Source organism: Coprinopsis cinerea (genome assembly GCF_000182895.1).
Source record: "Coprinopsis cinerea okayama7#130 chromosome 1 map unlocalized cont3.1, whole genome shotgun sequence".
NCBI classification, from domain to species: domain Eukaryota; kingdom Fungi; phylum Basidiomycota; class Agaricomycetes; order Agaricales; family Psathyrellaceae; genus Coprinopsis; species Coprinopsis cinerea.
The window spans coordinates 3,014,122-3,030,493 of record NW_003307544.1 but is presented as its reverse complement, the minus strand read 5'-3'; the positions used below and the strand labels follow the sequence as shown (position 1 = coordinate 3,030,493).

Below are 16,372 nucleotides of genomic sequence, written 5' to 3'. Positions count from 1 at the left end.
CAGCTCAATACCAATTCCTGATAATCACCTGAGCTGCAACCATGGACGACGATGATGCCGATTATATGCAAGGAAGCGACGATGAGGTTCGTCGTTTTCCCCCAAAAGTCCTGTGGCGACGCCGCTCATCATCACCACCGTAATTCTAGGACTACGACTTTGACTACTCAGACAACGACGATGGAAACGAGTCGGGAAGTGCAGACGTCGAGAATATGTACTATGTGGCGAAATGTAAGAACGTATACCTTTGCGACAAGAAGAGGCGCTGATATGGGTCGTTCACAGCAAAGAAGGAAGATAACCCTGAACTTGCATTGAAAGAGTTTAGAGCGATAGTGGATCAGGAGGAGGAAAAAGGCGATTGGTAGGCTTCTTTTTTGGACACCGCTCTTTCTCAGCCATTAACCCTATCTAATCAGGGGTTTCAAAGCTCTCAAACAGTCAACAAAACTTCTGTTCCTAACCCTACGCAGACCACACGACGCCCTCAAGACTTATGAAGAACTCCTTACATACACAAAGTCTGCTGTGACGCGAAACTACTCCGAGAAGACGATCAATGGTATCCTTGACTATGTTGGCGGTGGTAAAGGTGGTCCGATAGAGGTTGAGATCCTCGAAAAGTTCTATCAAGCGACGAAGAAGGCTTTGGAGGAGGCCAAGAACGACGTGAGTCGAGATTCAACTCCCATTGATTACGCAGTGCTCAATCAAAAATTAGCGACTATCAGCAAAGACCAACCTCAAGCTGGCCAAACTATGGTTGGATCGGAAAGAGTACAGCCGGCTGTCCAAGGTATGGCCCCGGAAGACCCCTTGCAAGCACCCACTGATGTCAAGAATTCTACAGTTGATAAGGGACTTGCACGCAGCGACAGCAGCATCCAGTGACGCTGATGATCAATCGCAACGGGGAACCCAGCTTCTCGAAATCTACGCTCTTGAAATTCAAATGTACAACGAGACCAAGAACTACAAGAAGCTGAAGGTGGGGAGCATTGTGACCGACTTTCTCGATGTGCGCCTCAACGAAATTCTTAGGAAATCTACAACGCCAGTAACAATGTACGATCCGCCATCCCACATCCAAGGATCATGGGTGTGATCAAGGAATGCGGTGGAAAGATGTGGATGGGTGAACGTAAGATAGTGCCTCAAACCACAGCTCCACCGAACTGACATCCTCTTCAGGTCAATGGAACCGAGCAAGCGAAGATTTCTTCGAGTCTTTCCGCAACTACGATGAAGCAGGCTCCCCACAGCGAATCCAAGTCCTCAAATACCTCGTCTTGGCCAACATGCTCACGGGAAGCGAAGTCAATCCTTTCGACAGTCAAGAGACCAAGCCGTACAAGAACGATCCTCAGATCAAGGCAATGACAGACTTGGTCGATGCTTACCAGCGGCGTGAAGTCCATTCTGCGGAGAAGATTCTCAAGGACAATCGGTCAACTATCATGGATGACCCGTTCATCCGATCGTACATTGGCGAACTGCTCCGTAGCTTGCGAACGCAGTACCTCATCGACCTCATCAAGCCATACACTCGATTGGAACTTTCGTTCCTGGCCAAGGTGGGTTCTCGTAGTTTTCCACAAGCATGGGCCCTCGGGCTGACCCATTTTGTAGCAATTGGGTGTCGACATCCAAGAGGTCGAAGAGCTCCTTATCGGACTCATATTGGAAGGCAAAGTCGAGGGGAAGATTGATCAAGTAGGCATGCGTCTCGAACTGGACAGACAGTAAGTGTCACTCAATATTTCAGCCGTCAAAGCACTTGTTGACCTCTCTCTCAAAGTCAAAGCTTGGAGAAGAAACGGTACGCTGCCCTCACTAAGTGGACGGAAGCTCTCGAAGGCGTCCATGGTGCAGTTGTCGGGAAAACCGCAGTGACGTCAAGAAGCGACCCGACAGGCATGTTAGGCGGTGAAGGCTTCAGGGAGGAACGATGGTAGTCCCGTGCCATCATCCCGTTGTCGTTGTCTTTCCTACACTCTCGTCTCCCACTCACTCACTGCATCCAATCACACGCAAGTTGTACTATAGTCATTCAATGAATTTTCCGAAACGACGAACGTGAAATTACGTTGAGAATTAAGAAAAGCGTGTGCTGGGGTAAGATACGCAAGAGTTGTGTGGATGCACCTATGAAACCGTGTTGAGCACTAGCAGTGAAACGCAATGTAAAAGCAAACTTACAACATAAATCTATAGAGGCCTGTGGAATGGCGTATACTCGTAGTTCCAGCCCTCCCGCGAAGGAGTATCCGTCGGGATTTTGAGTTCACGAGGGAAGAGACCCCGTATCCGCCCATCCAACACCTTGTAATCCGCGACGCTCAACGTCTTCGCCATTGCCATCTCCGCCTGACTCCTCGCTCGGGGATCATCAGCCTTGTTAGCCTCCATATAAAGCCTTGTGTCGAGGTGGTAAAGCTCGTCCATCGCCTCCTTCATTCTGGCAAACTTGCGCGCCAGCTCGGCGTCGCGCTTCTTGCGCAGCTGGCGTTTATGCAGGAGCCACGCGCGTTCGATGGTGTTGTGGGCTTGGACGGAGGGAATGGCGCGCTGCAGGGCGCGAGCCACGTCAGGTCGCCATGTTCCAACTGGAGATGGTCGATTCTTGACGTTGGCTGGGTAGAGGACACGTCGGATGATGTCTTTCTTGGGGTCGCCTTGTTCTGAGGCTTTAGCAGCGTATGTTCTGACTGTGGAGACCGTCGAGCATGCCGAGCTGGGCAGCCTGGCCCTGAGTGTGGTGAGGAGGGACATTGATGGTGACAGTCGTAGACCACGAACAGCTGGCCGGAGTGGACGGAAAATTCTGTCGCCTGCCTATTTGGGTCCGCCCATCAAAACTGACGACTCGCACTCCGTTCGTAACTCAAAAAACGCGGAGAACATCCAATTAAAAAGACATCTACCTAATGTACAGAGGAATGGCATCATAGTAAAACAAGCCACAAAAGGATACAAATAATGTCCCAAAGTTCGAAAGCACGAGACAGCGATGAAGAGTAGTGAGACAATATCATTATGGTGTAGCGATGGCATTAAATCTTGACTTTCTTGGAAGGCTGGGAGTTGCTTTGCTCTCCGTCCTTCCTCTTCTTCGCCATACTCGATTTCCAATTGGAAACGAGTTCATTCACACGGTGACGAAGCTGTTTCGCCACGATCCCGACCTCCGAATCCGCACCATTGAACTTGATGGCATTGGCAATCATTAGGTCAATGTCCGCTTCCCAAGCCTCTACCGTGTCGTACTTGTCGCTGTCGAGCTTCGAACGGATGGTCCGCAAGTCGCGCGCGTCTTTGCGAGGGATGACGTCGAAGTAGGTGGGAATACCGAGTAGGACCGGGTCCACAGGCTCACGGAACACCCAAGATCTGAAGGGAGCATGTCAGGGGAGGCAAATAAAAATAGGAAAGAAACACATACACAGGTTCTTTGACGATCGTCGACATGATCGCTTGGAGACCACGCTTCTCGGCCCAACTCAACTTGCGCTCCATTGCCTTGGGCCATTCCTTCTTGAATGCCCTCTCAACGATATCTGCACAATCAACCGGGAACGTTCCAACAGGGTTGAATTGTCGACAGTTGGCAAAGATAAGTTCGATGTCTTTCTTCACATCTTCCATTGACATATAGAGCCCTTGCTGAAGCTTTGTGTTCATCGTCCCAAAGTCCATCGGATGTGCAATTTCATCCAGGTATCTATAGAGTCACCTTAGCAAGCCTGTGGAAAGAGAAGGGGAAAGCTACGTACGTAGGACATCCATCGAGGACGGGATCGACGGGTCGCAGAAAAATAGCAGCTTCTGGGATCCTGGTGAGCGTCTTGAGAAGCTCCTTGACCTTCTTCTCGTTGACAGGGGTAGCTTGGATAACGGATCCCTTCTTGCTTTTGGATTGTGACGGAGCGGGTGAAGTCAATGCGGGAGTGACCTCTTTCTCCTTGCCCTTGTTGAGCGAGATACGAAGAGGAACCGAGTCAAGTTTGTCTTTCTTCGGTTTCGGCTGTGGAGGTGGCACCACCGGAGTTGCCCGCCCAGAATTTGTTCCAGAGGACCGCGCCGGAGTTGCTGCAGCGGGTACAGGTTTGGGGGCAGGAAGATGCACCTTGGGCGGTGCTGGAGCCAAGGGCTCCGACTTGGACGATCCCGCGGAAGTGGATCCGGGAGGGGATATCCGTTCCTTCTTCTTGGTGACCAAAGCCAGAAGGTCGTCTTCATCGACAATGTCCTTCTTGCGCTTCATCGAAACACCATTAACACCACTCCCGCGCACGCGGTCACGGTCACGATCGCGATCTCGCTCCCTGTCTCTATCTCTATCCCTATCTCTATCTCTCTCCCTTTCCCTGGACTCTCGTGAACGGCGCTGTTCATCCTTCTCCCGTTCGATAGCCAGAACTTCTTGAAGAATGTCATGTGATCCGTCGTCAACATATGGGGGTGGGGGTCCGTCGATGGGTACGGGTGAAGGTGCACGTTCAATGGGTTTAGGCTTCCGGACCTTCACTGGAGGAACAACAGGAGGCGCGGGCGCGGGAGACGGGGTTGGAGGTCCTGCCTTGCTTTGCGAGCCCATTTTGAGCTTAATTGTCGGTCTCGGCGCTGTCGATGGACCTGGTGTAGGCTTTGCCTCCTTTGGTTCAGGACGGGGTGGTTTGGAAACCTGAGGAGGCTCGGGACGGGCGGGGGAAGGTGATTTGCGGAATGCGGGGACAGGTGGTAGAATGCGAGGTGTGGGTTTGGCTGGAAGTGCACTTGGGGTGACCTTCGAGGAAGGGACGACGGATTTCGGCGCATTGTGGGTCCGGTCAGCAGCCTCTAAAGTTTTGTTGATGATTGACCATTCTGCACCAGGCGTGAGTAAGCATCGGTATACGAGAAATCAAACATACGCTTCTCGAAAAATGTCTCTAATGTGATAGCCTCGTTGTGTACGAAGCTACCCACCATGTTGTAAAGCTTTGCGTTGGCAATCATCAAGCGGAAGTCCTGCTGGAAAGCGAACCGGTCCTTGTACAACCCTTCCTCAAGTTTAGCACCCATGGTACTAAGATCCATAGGTTCTTTGATGATGTCAAAGTAACTAGAGGACCGTCAGTCCAAGAACCTTTCCGCGGCACATGATACTCACTTGGGGGCATGGTCGCGGATGGGGTCAACGGGCTGAAGGAACAGTAAGGCATGCTTGTTGGCCTTCAACTTCTTCAAAGCACTCTTGCACGCCTTGTAGTCCTGTATAGACATCCCAGCGGACTGTGCCTTGGGAACCGACACTGGCTTGGTGGATACAGGTTTCGCAGGTTTCGGGGGCTTCTGCTTCGACGTCGTGGCAACTGGTGTAGTCGGGGGAGGGACGAAGGCAACATTCCGCTTGGGTGGTTCGGGGACAAGGGCGGTAGGGGGACCTTTGGGTAATGCAACAGTTGGAGCCCCAGGGAGCTTCAGCCTGGTCGGTGCGTTGACAAGGTTCAAAGGATGTTTCGGAGGGGGGCCACCCGACTTGATAATCCTAGGCGGCTTAATGGTCGGTATTTGAGGTGGCGTCTCAATGACGGGTGTGCTCGGGATATGAATCTTGACCGTCGGCGGTGTCTCCTCTACTGGGCGAATGAGCAAGTCGGCGAGCTTGAGCAAGCACCAGCGAACTTCATGGTCGATTTCGGGCAAGCTGGCCACATTATAAGCCTCGGAACGACGGAAGAAAAGGGGCATACTTACAGTGCCACAGGCAGCAAGAATTCGCGGACGACTTCATTTTTCCCCAACTCCCTGTCTTTGCGGAGAATCTTCAACATAACATCCAATTCACTGCGCTTGGACTCCTTCATCCTCTCCTGACCGTTGCCATCTTCTTCTATGAGAAGGCTTTCCGACTCCTTGATGGCTGACTTCATCTCTCCCATCTGCGCCAACAAAGCCAGGCTATAACATGCAGCCTTGGAAACATGCCTCCTGACTGCACGCGAAGAGTCGTTGGCCATGACCGCGAAAACATACTTCATGATTTGTGGTGCATACCACTTCGTCATGAACAGTCCATCAAATGCAGCGATCCGAACTTGGGTGTAATTGCCCTCTCGTGTCAACGGGAAAAAGACTTTGGGGTGGCTGGGAATTAGGTTTGCAACGCCAAGGGCCATGTAGAACTGGGAATGTTGTTTAGAAAAGGCAACACCACGGTAGGGGTGAAGCATACCTCAAGGGCCGCGATGGTGACGATGTTATGGGGCGAGGGGATAAGCCGATCCATGCTACGATAGCGGTCCACCTCAATTCGAGTTTGTTTGATGAGTTCCAAGTCTTCCGCATTAAGCTCAGTGCTCGTATCCGAAGGCATTAACTCCCCGCGCTCGGGAGGAGCCATGGAGATGATTGCGCAGGCCGCGGCCGCGATGATAGTGCAAATGTAATAGCCATCGGTATACTGAAAGCAGAATATCAGACAAAGTGGATGGCGAAAGCGCACCAATACGTACAGGGTTCGACGTGTTGTCGTTATAACGCAACTGGTCAATCAAGAACTGACGAACGACGGATGGAGTGTTCCCATTTTCAAATCGAACTTGCGAAATAGCAGTGATCAAGGTCTGCAACAAGAATCAGCACACTCTCAAAACGCCGATGGAGCCAATCAGACCTTTCGGACGAAGTACTCTGGAAAATCGGAGAAGTTGTTGGGTTTCGGCACATATTTGTGGGTGAATAGATCTTGATTAGGATCTTCAGGGTCGTAGCAATACCTCAGGAAGAGTTTGAACAGGTGGAATAACCCTAAGAAGTCCAGGCGGCGAATGGCACACTAGAAAATGTGATTAATGGAGAGTGAATATCGGTGTTGTCAGCAACGTACCGATACCAGTGCAAGCGCGGCCTCACAGCGCACTCTGTAGTAGTAGTTGCTGACGAGGACCGTCTTCGTCAAGGTGCTGGACACAATCGCTGTTGGCTTCTCGGCAAGGGCATATATCGCCTGCAAATATCGCGTCAACTGCATCCTGGGGACGACCGACGTCAGGCGATACATACCTCTAATTGAGCAACGACGTCTCGATCGCGCTGAAGCTGCGAAACCCACATAAAGTCCGGCTGCTCGAACTTCATATTCGCAATCCACTCAAAGTCGGCGTCGATCCGAATCCATTCGTATGTCGCACCGCTCATCGTCGCTTCGTCCTCTTCTGTCCAGTCCGCAACCTTCCAATTCTCCCGCTCTTGCTCCTTCTCCCAAATCTCGAGGCCAAATCCCATATCTATCATTCCCATTGCCTCCGCGGCTTCTGCGTCTCCTTCAGCAGCAGCTTGGGCGGCAGCCTGACGCGCCAAGTATCGCTTGGTGTTCCTTCGAACACGCTTATACTTCGTGTTAAAAGGCACTTCGTAACGCTTGAAAGGGTTTCTGATGTCCAAGACGTGCTCGTAGGGGGTGCCATCTGCCTCGTGAATGCGAATCGTCATTTGTCCCTGGAAAAAACAGTTTGGTGTCGAATGGCGGTCTTAGATTGGTAGAAGACCTACCTCGAAGAAGGGAACGGGCTTTAGGAGAGCTTTGCCAATCTCATTATGTTCTAACGCCTTGAACGCTGGGGCCTCCTGGCGCATGGTGATTTCTACCGCCATCTTCTTTCGGTTGAAAGAGGCAGAGAATCCAAATGACGGACAACCACTTCCGTATATCCACTGCTCCGCAAAGCTGCGCAGGTCAACGCCGCTAACCTTACGACATGTCCTGAGAAATGCGTGTGTCGAGAGGGCGTTGTTCTGCAGCTCCCCACTAATTGCCGAAAGAAACACCTTTGGTAGAACACGGCTCAGACCGAGGGCGGTTCCGGATTTGCCCAGCTTGCGATCGAGAATGTGTAGGACCAGAGGGGATTTGAGATTGACGAATGGCAGAGTGGATGGATCGGGAGGATCATTGATCTGAGGTTGGCAGATCGGAGGCATGACACCAACGTCCCACTCCAGAACCCGTTGCATATCCTTTTTTAGCTTGAAGCGATAGTCGTTGTTGCCAAAAAGCTTCCTGAGGAACAGGCCGTTGATGTAGAGTGAAAGTCCATTGATTAGCCATGTATCTGACCAGGTCTTCGGGATGATGTTGACTCCCGCCCACTGGCACGCTAAAGCATGCGACAGAGTATGTCGAGTCTCCAGTGCCTGGTCAATGGCGTCGTCACCGTGAAGGAGATCTGATGTGATCAGGGATAATGTCGCACTGTCGAACCGTTGGGTCGGCAATTCGTCCACAAAGACCAACTTGAAAGAGCCAAACGGGTACGACCCGTACTCGCTGGTGTAGAAAGTCATAGCGGAGCGGAGAAATGCCGTAGAGGTAGCGAGCTGGGATTCGAGCCCAGGGAGGCAGAATGCGTACATGGCGGGTTGTGACGAACCAGCAGAGTCTTCTATGGTACTGTCAGGTGGGATCTGGAACAAGTGGAACGGCCCAGCCGCGAACGCAATATGCTGCACGGAGGTAAGTATTGCCTGTGAAAAGATAAAGATGGTTTTGTTCGAATTGTAGGGGTGGGCGACCTGTAACACGGGGTTAAAAAGCGCTTTGCCAGAAAAGAGGCTTGGTCCAAACCTGCTCGACAAGCTCCCCGCTACAAATTACGATAGTTGGGGTGAGGTCTACCGGCTCCTCATCGTCGTCATTGTCTACCCGCTCCTCCAAATACCTCGGAACAACAAATTCGAACTCCCACGTGCATTTCTCCCATAAATTGTCGACACAGGGCACCCAGCACCGTGCAGAGTCAGGGGAGGAGGGTGATGTAAAGGCATGGGGAACACGCTAGAAGGTTGTGAGATCGTGTCGAAATTCCAAGCATCACACTCACGTATGGGTACGCATCATTTGGCACCACAAATTCGAAGCCGTCCACAGGATTACGAAGTGAATAGGCGATATTGACGACAATGGGCGAAAACTCTGGATCCGACTGAGTTGCTTGCCCCGGGGTCTGCGGTTCAGGAGTAGAGACTTTTCAAATACGTTACTACGAGCGCATAGCCTAATTGGTGTGATACTCACCTTCTCGAACCAGTGGGTGTGATGAATGTCCTGAGGGCCTGAGAGCCACCTCCTTCGGAATTGCAATCGATAACTCTCCTTCGTCGCTTTCTTGCATCGCTGAATACAGTTTTCTCTTCAGCTCGGCATGCCTGTGGCAATCTTGCGCTTCTGCGGTGGCTCCCATCGATATGTTCGTCAGCGGGTCGTTGATTGTGAACTCTGCTGGGTGCCCTGCGACTGTGACCGATTGGATTGCTACGCCAAGTTGAGTAACGGTTCAAAGCAGGTCGATTCATACATACTGCATTGCCTTGAGTGGAGATGCAACGTTCTGAGCTCGCTGCTCGTGGGTACGATCGTCATCTCTGTGTAGCCCTGCGGAACGAGTCAGACACCGCCGTTTCAACCAAAACCAGGAAACCTACCCATAGCATCCCTGAGAAGTCAATCTCAAGTACGACCTTTTGGTGACTAGTAGATACGGAAAACCATTGTCAATACTTGAATTCGAGAAAGGGGGTAAATGGTACTCATATGGAGAATCCACGTCGGAGGTGCTCGCGTTGCAAGGCGTTACGCGTGTCCATGGCGCGCAGGGCAAAAAAGGGGGAAAACAACTTGTGCGCTGTAGTTGACCAACGATCAAGGACGACACTAGACTTGAAAACTGGGCGGTGAAGAGACTGCGACCGATTCGATGGTGGAAGTCGCAGACAGACTCACAGAGACGCTGAACGTGGGAGAATACGTCACGTGTAGCACACAAAGGGGCCCACCACAGCCACCGTTCTCCAGCCTTCCTTTCTGACCTCGACGACCACCGATGCCACCAAAATCAAAATCCATTTTTCGCCAGCCCGGCGTTAAGCACTTCCAGCTTGTACATCGTTCGCAACGGGATCCTCTAATCAATGACCCCGATGCCAGCCAGCACATTCTCAAGCCGTTCGAGAGAGAAAATGTAAAAAAGGTGCGCATCTCCATCGTAGCTTTTTGATCTGCTCTAGATCAAATTGTCTGGCAGGGCAAGTCTCGAGCAGACCTCGAAGAACTATTGTCAGAGGAACTCTCTTCCGGACAGATACCTAAAAATATTGGGGAGGCTAGTCTTTATGGAATCTACTACGATGATACCGAATACGATTACATGCAACATCTTCGACCCGTCGGTATTCAAGAGGAGGGAGTTGAGAGTATTTTGATCGAGGCGCCAGCGACATCGAAAAACAAACGCTCAGGGAAGCAGACCCTGGAACTTCCCAAGGATACACTTCCGCCGACATACGAGCTCCCGAGAACGTATGAATCCCAGCAAGCAATCCCAGAGAGCATCGCCGGGTTCCAGCCTGACATGGACCCCCATCTTCGTCAAGTCTTGGAGGCTCTGGAGGATGACGCTTTCGTCGACGACGGTTTGGAAGATGATTTCTTCCAGGAGCTGGTAGGCGATGGTGAACGTGGTAGCGACGAAGATTTCGATTTCGAGTTTGAAGAGGATGGCGTCCAAGACCAAGCGGCGGAGGGGGAGGAGGCGGAGCCTGCTGAGGAGACTTGGGAAGACCGATTCAAAAAGTTCAAGCAGGAACAACGTGCGGCACCAAGGGAGGATAGTGATGATGGGCTGGCTTCAGAAGGCGGGGATACCATTCGCAGTCTTCAGACGATATCTGTGATTGGAGGGAAGAAGCGCAGGAGAAAGGGCTCAAGTGTTGCCTCTGGGTATAGTATGAGTAGCTCCTCGATGTATCGGCATGAAGGGCTGCAAACCCTGGACGAGAGGTTCGACCAGGTCAGCACCATTCGCAACTCGCATATCCTGGTCTGGCCCTGACATTTTTTGTTAGATGATGCTCAAGCAGTACGGCGAGGACGAGGACGAGGACGAAGAAGACCATGAAGGGGACCATGAACATATGTCCGATTCTGACGAAGATTCTGATGAAGCCCCGGAACTCATCACGTCAAGAGACGATTTCGACAGCATGGTAAATGAATTCTTGAACGATTACGAGATCCTCGGTCGGAAGATGAGGCCAAAACTTGAAGGCGAAACGGGATTAGACAAATTGGACACCCTTCGTCGTGCCGTTGGTGAAGCGAAAATCCGCGAGGGACAGGACAACAGTGATAGTGACGAAGATCTGTTTATCGAAGAAGAAGACAAGAAGGACAGATGGGACTGTGAGACCATCCTCAGTACGTTACCGTTTGTATGGAAGCGACGACGAGTCCTGATTCCTTTGTAGCGACTTACAGCAACTTGGAGAATCACCCTCGACTCATTCGAGCCCGTGACTCAAAACCTGTCCCGAAAATCGTCCTGGACACCAAGACCGGCATGCCTTCTGTAGTCGCGCCAACTCTTCCTAAGGTGAAAGACCAACGAGTGAAAGAGACCCGCAAAGTTACTTTCTCCAACTCCGAAGACACAGACGGATCTGACGATGAGGACTCTGGTGAGTGTAACTGCTTTTCCTTAAGTTCCTGCTTTGGTGACCGCTTCCTAGCTCCACGGGGCCCTGCTGTCGGTCGACCGCGAAACGAATCTAAAGAGGAAAAGAAGGCCCGCAAGGCCGCCGCAAAAGCTGCCAAGCAATCCCGTCGAGTCGAGAAGAAGGCCATGCAAGTACAGTTTGACACTGAAATCCGAGACCAGAAGAAGAAATTAGCGCATTCAGGGATCAAAATGAAGAAACTGTAGACTACACAGACACACCTTTGCGATTTTTGGACTGTATTCGTTACAGCCTGCATCTACTATTGATTCAATTCGTCGAACTGTCCATACACATAGGGGCGTGTCACTGATTTGGGCAAGACTTGGCGCCTGGACTGTTCCAGTGGCAACGGTGACGATATCAGAACAGTTTCCTCCCATCGATTAACTCTTTATCTCTACCCACCATCATCACCCTTCCTGTTCCTCACCAGAAACTGCACTCAGCATGGCTTTCACGCCAAGTCTAACTACAACGTTCCTGATCGTCGCGACAGTCTGTATTCTGCTGCCCCGGGCCCATGCCTTCGGCGCTGGTGACATTCCAGACTTTGCGTATCTCAACGGTAAGTCTACCTTTATTCTATGCGAGGCTGGTCTACTTTGAAACTGATTCTCTCGTAGACAAGGCTTTCAGGCATGGAGACATCGAATCTGTTTTGGAAAATCTGGCCAAAACCGCGGGTCGTGCGGCAATTGGAGGTGGCAACCTTCTCGCATTCGCTTCATCGGTCGTTTCTGCTGCCACCGGCCCTCGCAAATTCAACAAGAACGATATCAAGAAAGTCTACTTTGTGGGTTAATCGTGCCTATCTCCAAGTGCTACTCTTGACTTACCCCGGGTTTCTAGGGAAATTGGTTGCGAGACTACTCCCAGGTGCGCGCACAAGCCAAGCACTTTTGATAAGATCTGACGTCACTTCATCAGTGTATGGATATTGCGGGTTTGAGCAAGCTCTCTGCAGAAACCTTGGTTCTTGTCGTCTCTGTCCTCGGGTTCATGGTAGGAACCTTACAACGCCTTTTTATAGTCTGTGGCTTATTCCTTGCAATAGACCTTTGGCTTTTCGACTGAAGAATTCGAGGTCACCGCTGAGCGTCTCGGGGTTTATCTTCCGGTGGTAGGTTCTACGTCTTTATGAACTGTAGCGGCCAATCCTCACTCGTTCGCCTCAGGAACACATTGACAATCCAAAGTAAGGAGCCATACATTCTAAGGGAACGCTCACACCTGACGTCGCTCCCAGGGGTTACGCAGAGAAGGAAGGGGATGCTCGCGAATATCACCCCAAGCTGCGACCTCCCGTCGACCCTCGTGAACTTGAGATTGATCCGGAGACAGGCATGAAGGTAATTGCCTTCTTTTATTCTCGGCCTTTATGTGCTGATCATATCGTAGAACTACATGGCCACTGAAGGTCAAGGCTGGGATACGTCCACGGGATTCATTCGACGCACCTTGCGGGAGTGTATCGAGTACGGCCGTCGTGCCAATGGCGAAGAGAACGCGGACCTGTGGGAGGCTTACAGGCTCCTCGGAACTGGACTGCATACCCTCGAGGACTTGATGGCCCACAGCAACTGGTGCGAGCTCGCCCTTCGTAAGATGGGTTACGAAGAAGTGTTTTGCCATGTTGGAGACAATGGTATGAATCCCCTGGTCTTCCTTTGGAACCCCTTTTTCTGACAAGTCGCCAGTCCTCGTCGACACGCCCAATGGCCCTGCTCCTCCTTTAGTGACAGGTACCTTTGGTGGTGCCGACTTCTTGCACTCGCTGCTTGGAGAGGCTGGCGAGTGAGTACCTCTGTTGTCTCGATCTGGTTAACAACCAATTCTGATATTGTCGGCTTGCAGCAAACTGAGCCAGGCCAGTGTCACTGACCTGTCTGGAAAGCTGAACGAAGTGTGTACATCATTGTCAACCTGTCAAGGGCTTATGACCGAATATCGCCCCAGGCCCAACAAAGCGGAGGTGCCGACCTCGGCCCCTTGAAGAACATCCTCAGCCGGATTATGGGAGGCAGTAGCGAAGAAGAAGAGAAACTCAACCAAGGAGAAGAAATGAAGGAAGCTGCCCAAGGATACCACTTCGATCCTGACAATATTGCACCCCCCGAGGTCCAACAGAAGCTCCTTGACCTCCTCAAGTGGCACGACGACGTGATGAGGAACGTCACCAAGAAGATGGCCATGGTTCCTGGCCTTAACAACTTGCTCGAGGAGTTCAGCAACGCCCTGAATGGCTGTACGTTTCCATTTTTTTCTATTTCTTTAGGCCCACCTGACACTGGCTTTCGTAGATATCTACACCGTTCTCGCTCCATACCTCACTGTAAGTCGCTTTCAACTCGCCCATTGTTTGGCTGGTGCATAACCATTTCCTTAGCCCATCTTGGCTCAAGCCACCTCAGTCTTGGACGAAGGCAGCAAGGCAGTCATTGATAGCGAAGACCAATATGAGGTTTTCGATAACCCCGACGCTCATGACCCCTCCCACAGTCTGCTTTCCAAAGTAAGCCTCCTTTCCCTATTCCATGGCACGATTATTAACGCTTTTGGCAGGATCACTTCGGCCTCATTCTCAACGAGCCTGCAGGGAAGATTGCTCAGATCATCGTCGAACATACCGTCAACCATATCGTTCAGGTAGGGGTATTTTACTATGACCGGGAGTATTTACTGACGCGATATAGGCGTGGTACAATGACGAGGACCCCGACAGTGTCCTCAATGTCATCCTCGAGGCATTCCATCATCCCTACTACAACACTGGCAATTCAGAGGTTCAGCACAAAATGTTCGAGCACATGCAAAAGTGGATCGGTGGCTTGGGCCCTGACGAGGCGGCACAGACTATTGAGGCTCTGACCAAGGTAAATATAGCCACGGGCACAACATTAGGGCTAAACAGTGTACTGATTGGTATTCTCCAGGAAAGTGTGCGTGAGCACAAGAACAAGCGTCTCGGCTCAGAAGGTCATAGCTTTGACGAGCCTGGATATGGTGGCTGCAGTCACTCCTACAAACCATCCGGTGGCTACTCTTCAGGTGGTGAGTACAATCCTGAAGACGATGTGGCCGAGGAAGAACCGGAAGAAACTGAAGAGTATTCGTACGATTACTAGGTACGAACAAGCCCTCCTACAAGACTGGTGTCGGCGCTGCGGCTGGAGCCGGTGCTGCAGCGAGCTATTATTCCGGAGGGCGTCAGGATACGACCGGCTCAGGTGGGAGGAAGAATGAAGGGGGATATGGTAGGCAAGACAATACTGGATATGGTGGACGACAAGACAATACCGGATATGGTGGCAGGCAGGGTACCACCTATGGACGACAGGACACTAGCTACGGGAGACAGGAAACCACTGGGTATGGTCGGCAGGACACCGGCTATGGACGACAGGAAACCGCTGGCCACGGTGGTCGACAAGACACTACTGTGTATGGCCGGCAGGATAACACCGGCTATGGAGGAAGGCAGGACACCAGTTACGGAGGACGACAAGACAACACTAGCTATGGGCGACAGGACCAGACGTCATCGTATGGCGGAAGGCAGGAGGCCGGTGGGTACGGTGGAGGCTATGGCGGCCGCCAAGGGCAGGGCTCTTCTCATGGTGGCAGGCAGGAGACCGTGCAGAGCACCTACAGCGGGGGATATGGTCGACAAGACACCTCTGGCTATAGCGGAAGGCAGGAATATTCGGGTGGATACCAGAAGGACGAGGGCTACGGCGGCAGGAGAAGGGATGACGACTATGGTAAACCCAAGTATGGCGGAGGCTACGGGGGTAGGCGTGACGATGACGATAAACCGAAGTACGGGAGTGGCGGATATGGTGGACGCCGCGACGACGACGACAACAACAAGCCCAAGTATGGAGGCGGAGGATATGGCGGACATCGTCGGGACGACGAGGAGGATAGACACAAGTACGGTGGTGGTGGATATGGTGGTCAACGACGAGATGGTGATGACAAGCCCAAGTACGGTGGAGGTTTCAGCAGCCAGCGCCGGGATGATGACGACAAACCCAAGTATGGCGGGGGCTATGGACAACGTCGTGACGATGATGACGACAGGCCCAAGTACGGAGGAGGCTATGGTGGTGGCGGATATGGCGGTCAACGCCGCGACGACTCCGACGATGACAGGCGCGGCAAGTCTAAGCACAAGCGCGACGATTCGGACGACAAGCCCAAGTATGGAGGACAGTACGGGAATCAGGGTGGCCACCGCCGCGACGACTCCGATGACAGGCCTAAGTACGGAGGCTCTCATCGACGCAACGACTCCGATGAGAAACCCAAGAAGTACAAGGATGATTCCGACGACGAGAAGAAGAAAAAGAAATACCGCAGGAAGTCCAAGGATGACGACTCGGACGATGATCGCAAGGAGAAGAAAGGGTATCAGCCCTCATATGGCCAACCATCCTACGGCAGTGGGTACGCGCCGAGTTATGGCGGCAGTAACGAGACCTTTGGAGCGGAAAGAATGAGGATCTCTCACGACTCCGATGACGAAGATAGCCGCAAGTACAAGTACGGCGGTGGTCGTCGTTACTGATTCCCTTCATTTCAACACTTCCCGCTGAATGCTTTCTCTGATCTTGCCTGAATATTGTTGTGATCCCCCCTGAAGGACTCTTCTTAGTAATGTACTTGTACCGTGCCCTGCTATACTTCGCTTGAACCAATTTCCGTTATTACAATGAAGCATACATCTCAGGTTGTAATACACAAGTTTTCTGCTTCACGCTCGCCATTGAAAGAGAGGTCGAGCACATATACATGGCTGATGCATGCCTGCGCAGGCAATGCCGATCGT

The 16,372-nt window shown here is 51.9% G+C and overlaps 5 protein-coding genes across 5 annotated transcripts; 3 read left to right on the top strand and 2 right to left on the bottom strand.

Annotated features, from left to right (window-relative positions):
* CC1G_00483 (MYC1) lies at positions 1–2,074 on the top strand. Its single transcript, XM_001829252.2, has 10 exons — positions 1–86; positions 150–234; positions 289–367; positions 423–672; positions 725–799; positions 854–991; positions 1,045–1,144; positions 1,195–1,577; positions 1,633–1,745; positions 1,802–2,074. The coding sequence occupies exons 1-10, from the start codon at positions 42–44 to the stop codon at positions 1,956–1,958; spliced, it is 1,425 nt and encodes a 474-aa protein (XP_001829304.2). The 5' UTR covers positions 1–41; the 3' UTR covers positions 1,959–2,074.
* A 137-nt stretch (positions 2,075–2,211) lies between these two features.
* On the bottom strand, positions 2,212–2,775 carry CC1G_00482 (hypothetical protein; the record flags this gene model as incomplete). Its single annotated transcript, XM_001829251.1, has 1 exon — positions 2,212–2,775. One exon carries the CDS (start codon positions 2,773–2,775, stop codon positions 2,212–2,214), a length of 564 nt encoding a protein of 187 aa, XP_001829303.1.
* Positions 2,776–3,056: 281 nt separating this feature from the next.
* CC1G_00481 (TATA-binding protein associated factor Taf2) lies at positions 3,057–9,227 on the bottom strand (the record flags this gene model as incomplete). The annotated part of the gene is made up of 16 exons (XM_001829250.2): positions 3,057–3,393; positions 3,446–3,724; positions 3,777–4,869; positions 4,917–5,107; positions 5,156–5,692; positions 5,743–5,946; positions 6,022–6,170; positions 6,221–6,448; positions 6,501–6,611; positions 6,662–6,823; positions 6,875–6,994; positions 7,051–7,485; positions 7,540–8,559; positions 8,612–8,821; positions 8,868–9,010; positions 9,062–9,227. The coding sequence occupies 16 exons, from the start codon at positions 9,225–9,227 to the stop codon at positions 3,057–3,059; spliced, it is 5,385 nt and encodes a 1,794-aa protein (XP_001829302.2).
* Positions 9,228–9,866: 639 nt separating this feature from the next.
* Positions 9,867–11,828, top strand: CC1G_00480 (cytoplasmic protein; the record flags this gene model as incomplete). Its single annotated transcript, XM_001829249.2, has 5 exons — positions 9,867–10,013; positions 10,068–10,832; positions 10,888–11,239; positions 11,290–11,499; positions 11,551–11,828. 5 exons carry the CDS (start codon positions 9,867–9,869, stop codon positions 11,742–11,744), a joined length of 1,668 nt encoding a protein of 555 aa, XP_001829301.1. The 3' UTR covers positions 11,745–11,828.
* A 160-nt stretch (positions 11,829–11,988) lies between these two features.
* Positions 11,989–16,111, top strand: CC1G_00479 (heterokaryon incompatibility protein HET-C; the record flags this gene model as incomplete). Its single annotated transcript, XM_001829248.1, has 17 exons — positions 11,989–12,106; positions 12,165–12,334; positions 12,391–12,417; positions 12,469–12,543; positions 12,596–12,661; positions 12,717–12,736; positions 12,788–12,890; positions 12,940–13,186; positions 13,239–13,335; positions 13,396–13,444; positions 13,498–13,786; positions 13,842–13,873; positions 13,928–14,053; positions 14,104–14,187; positions 14,235–14,414; positions 14,475–14,592; positions 14,667–16,111. 17 exons carry the CDS (start codon positions 11,989–11,991, stop codon positions 16,109–16,111), a joined length of 3,246 nt encoding a protein of 1,081 aa, XP_001829300.1.
* Between the last annotated feature and the right edge of the window lie 261 nt (positions 16,112–16,372).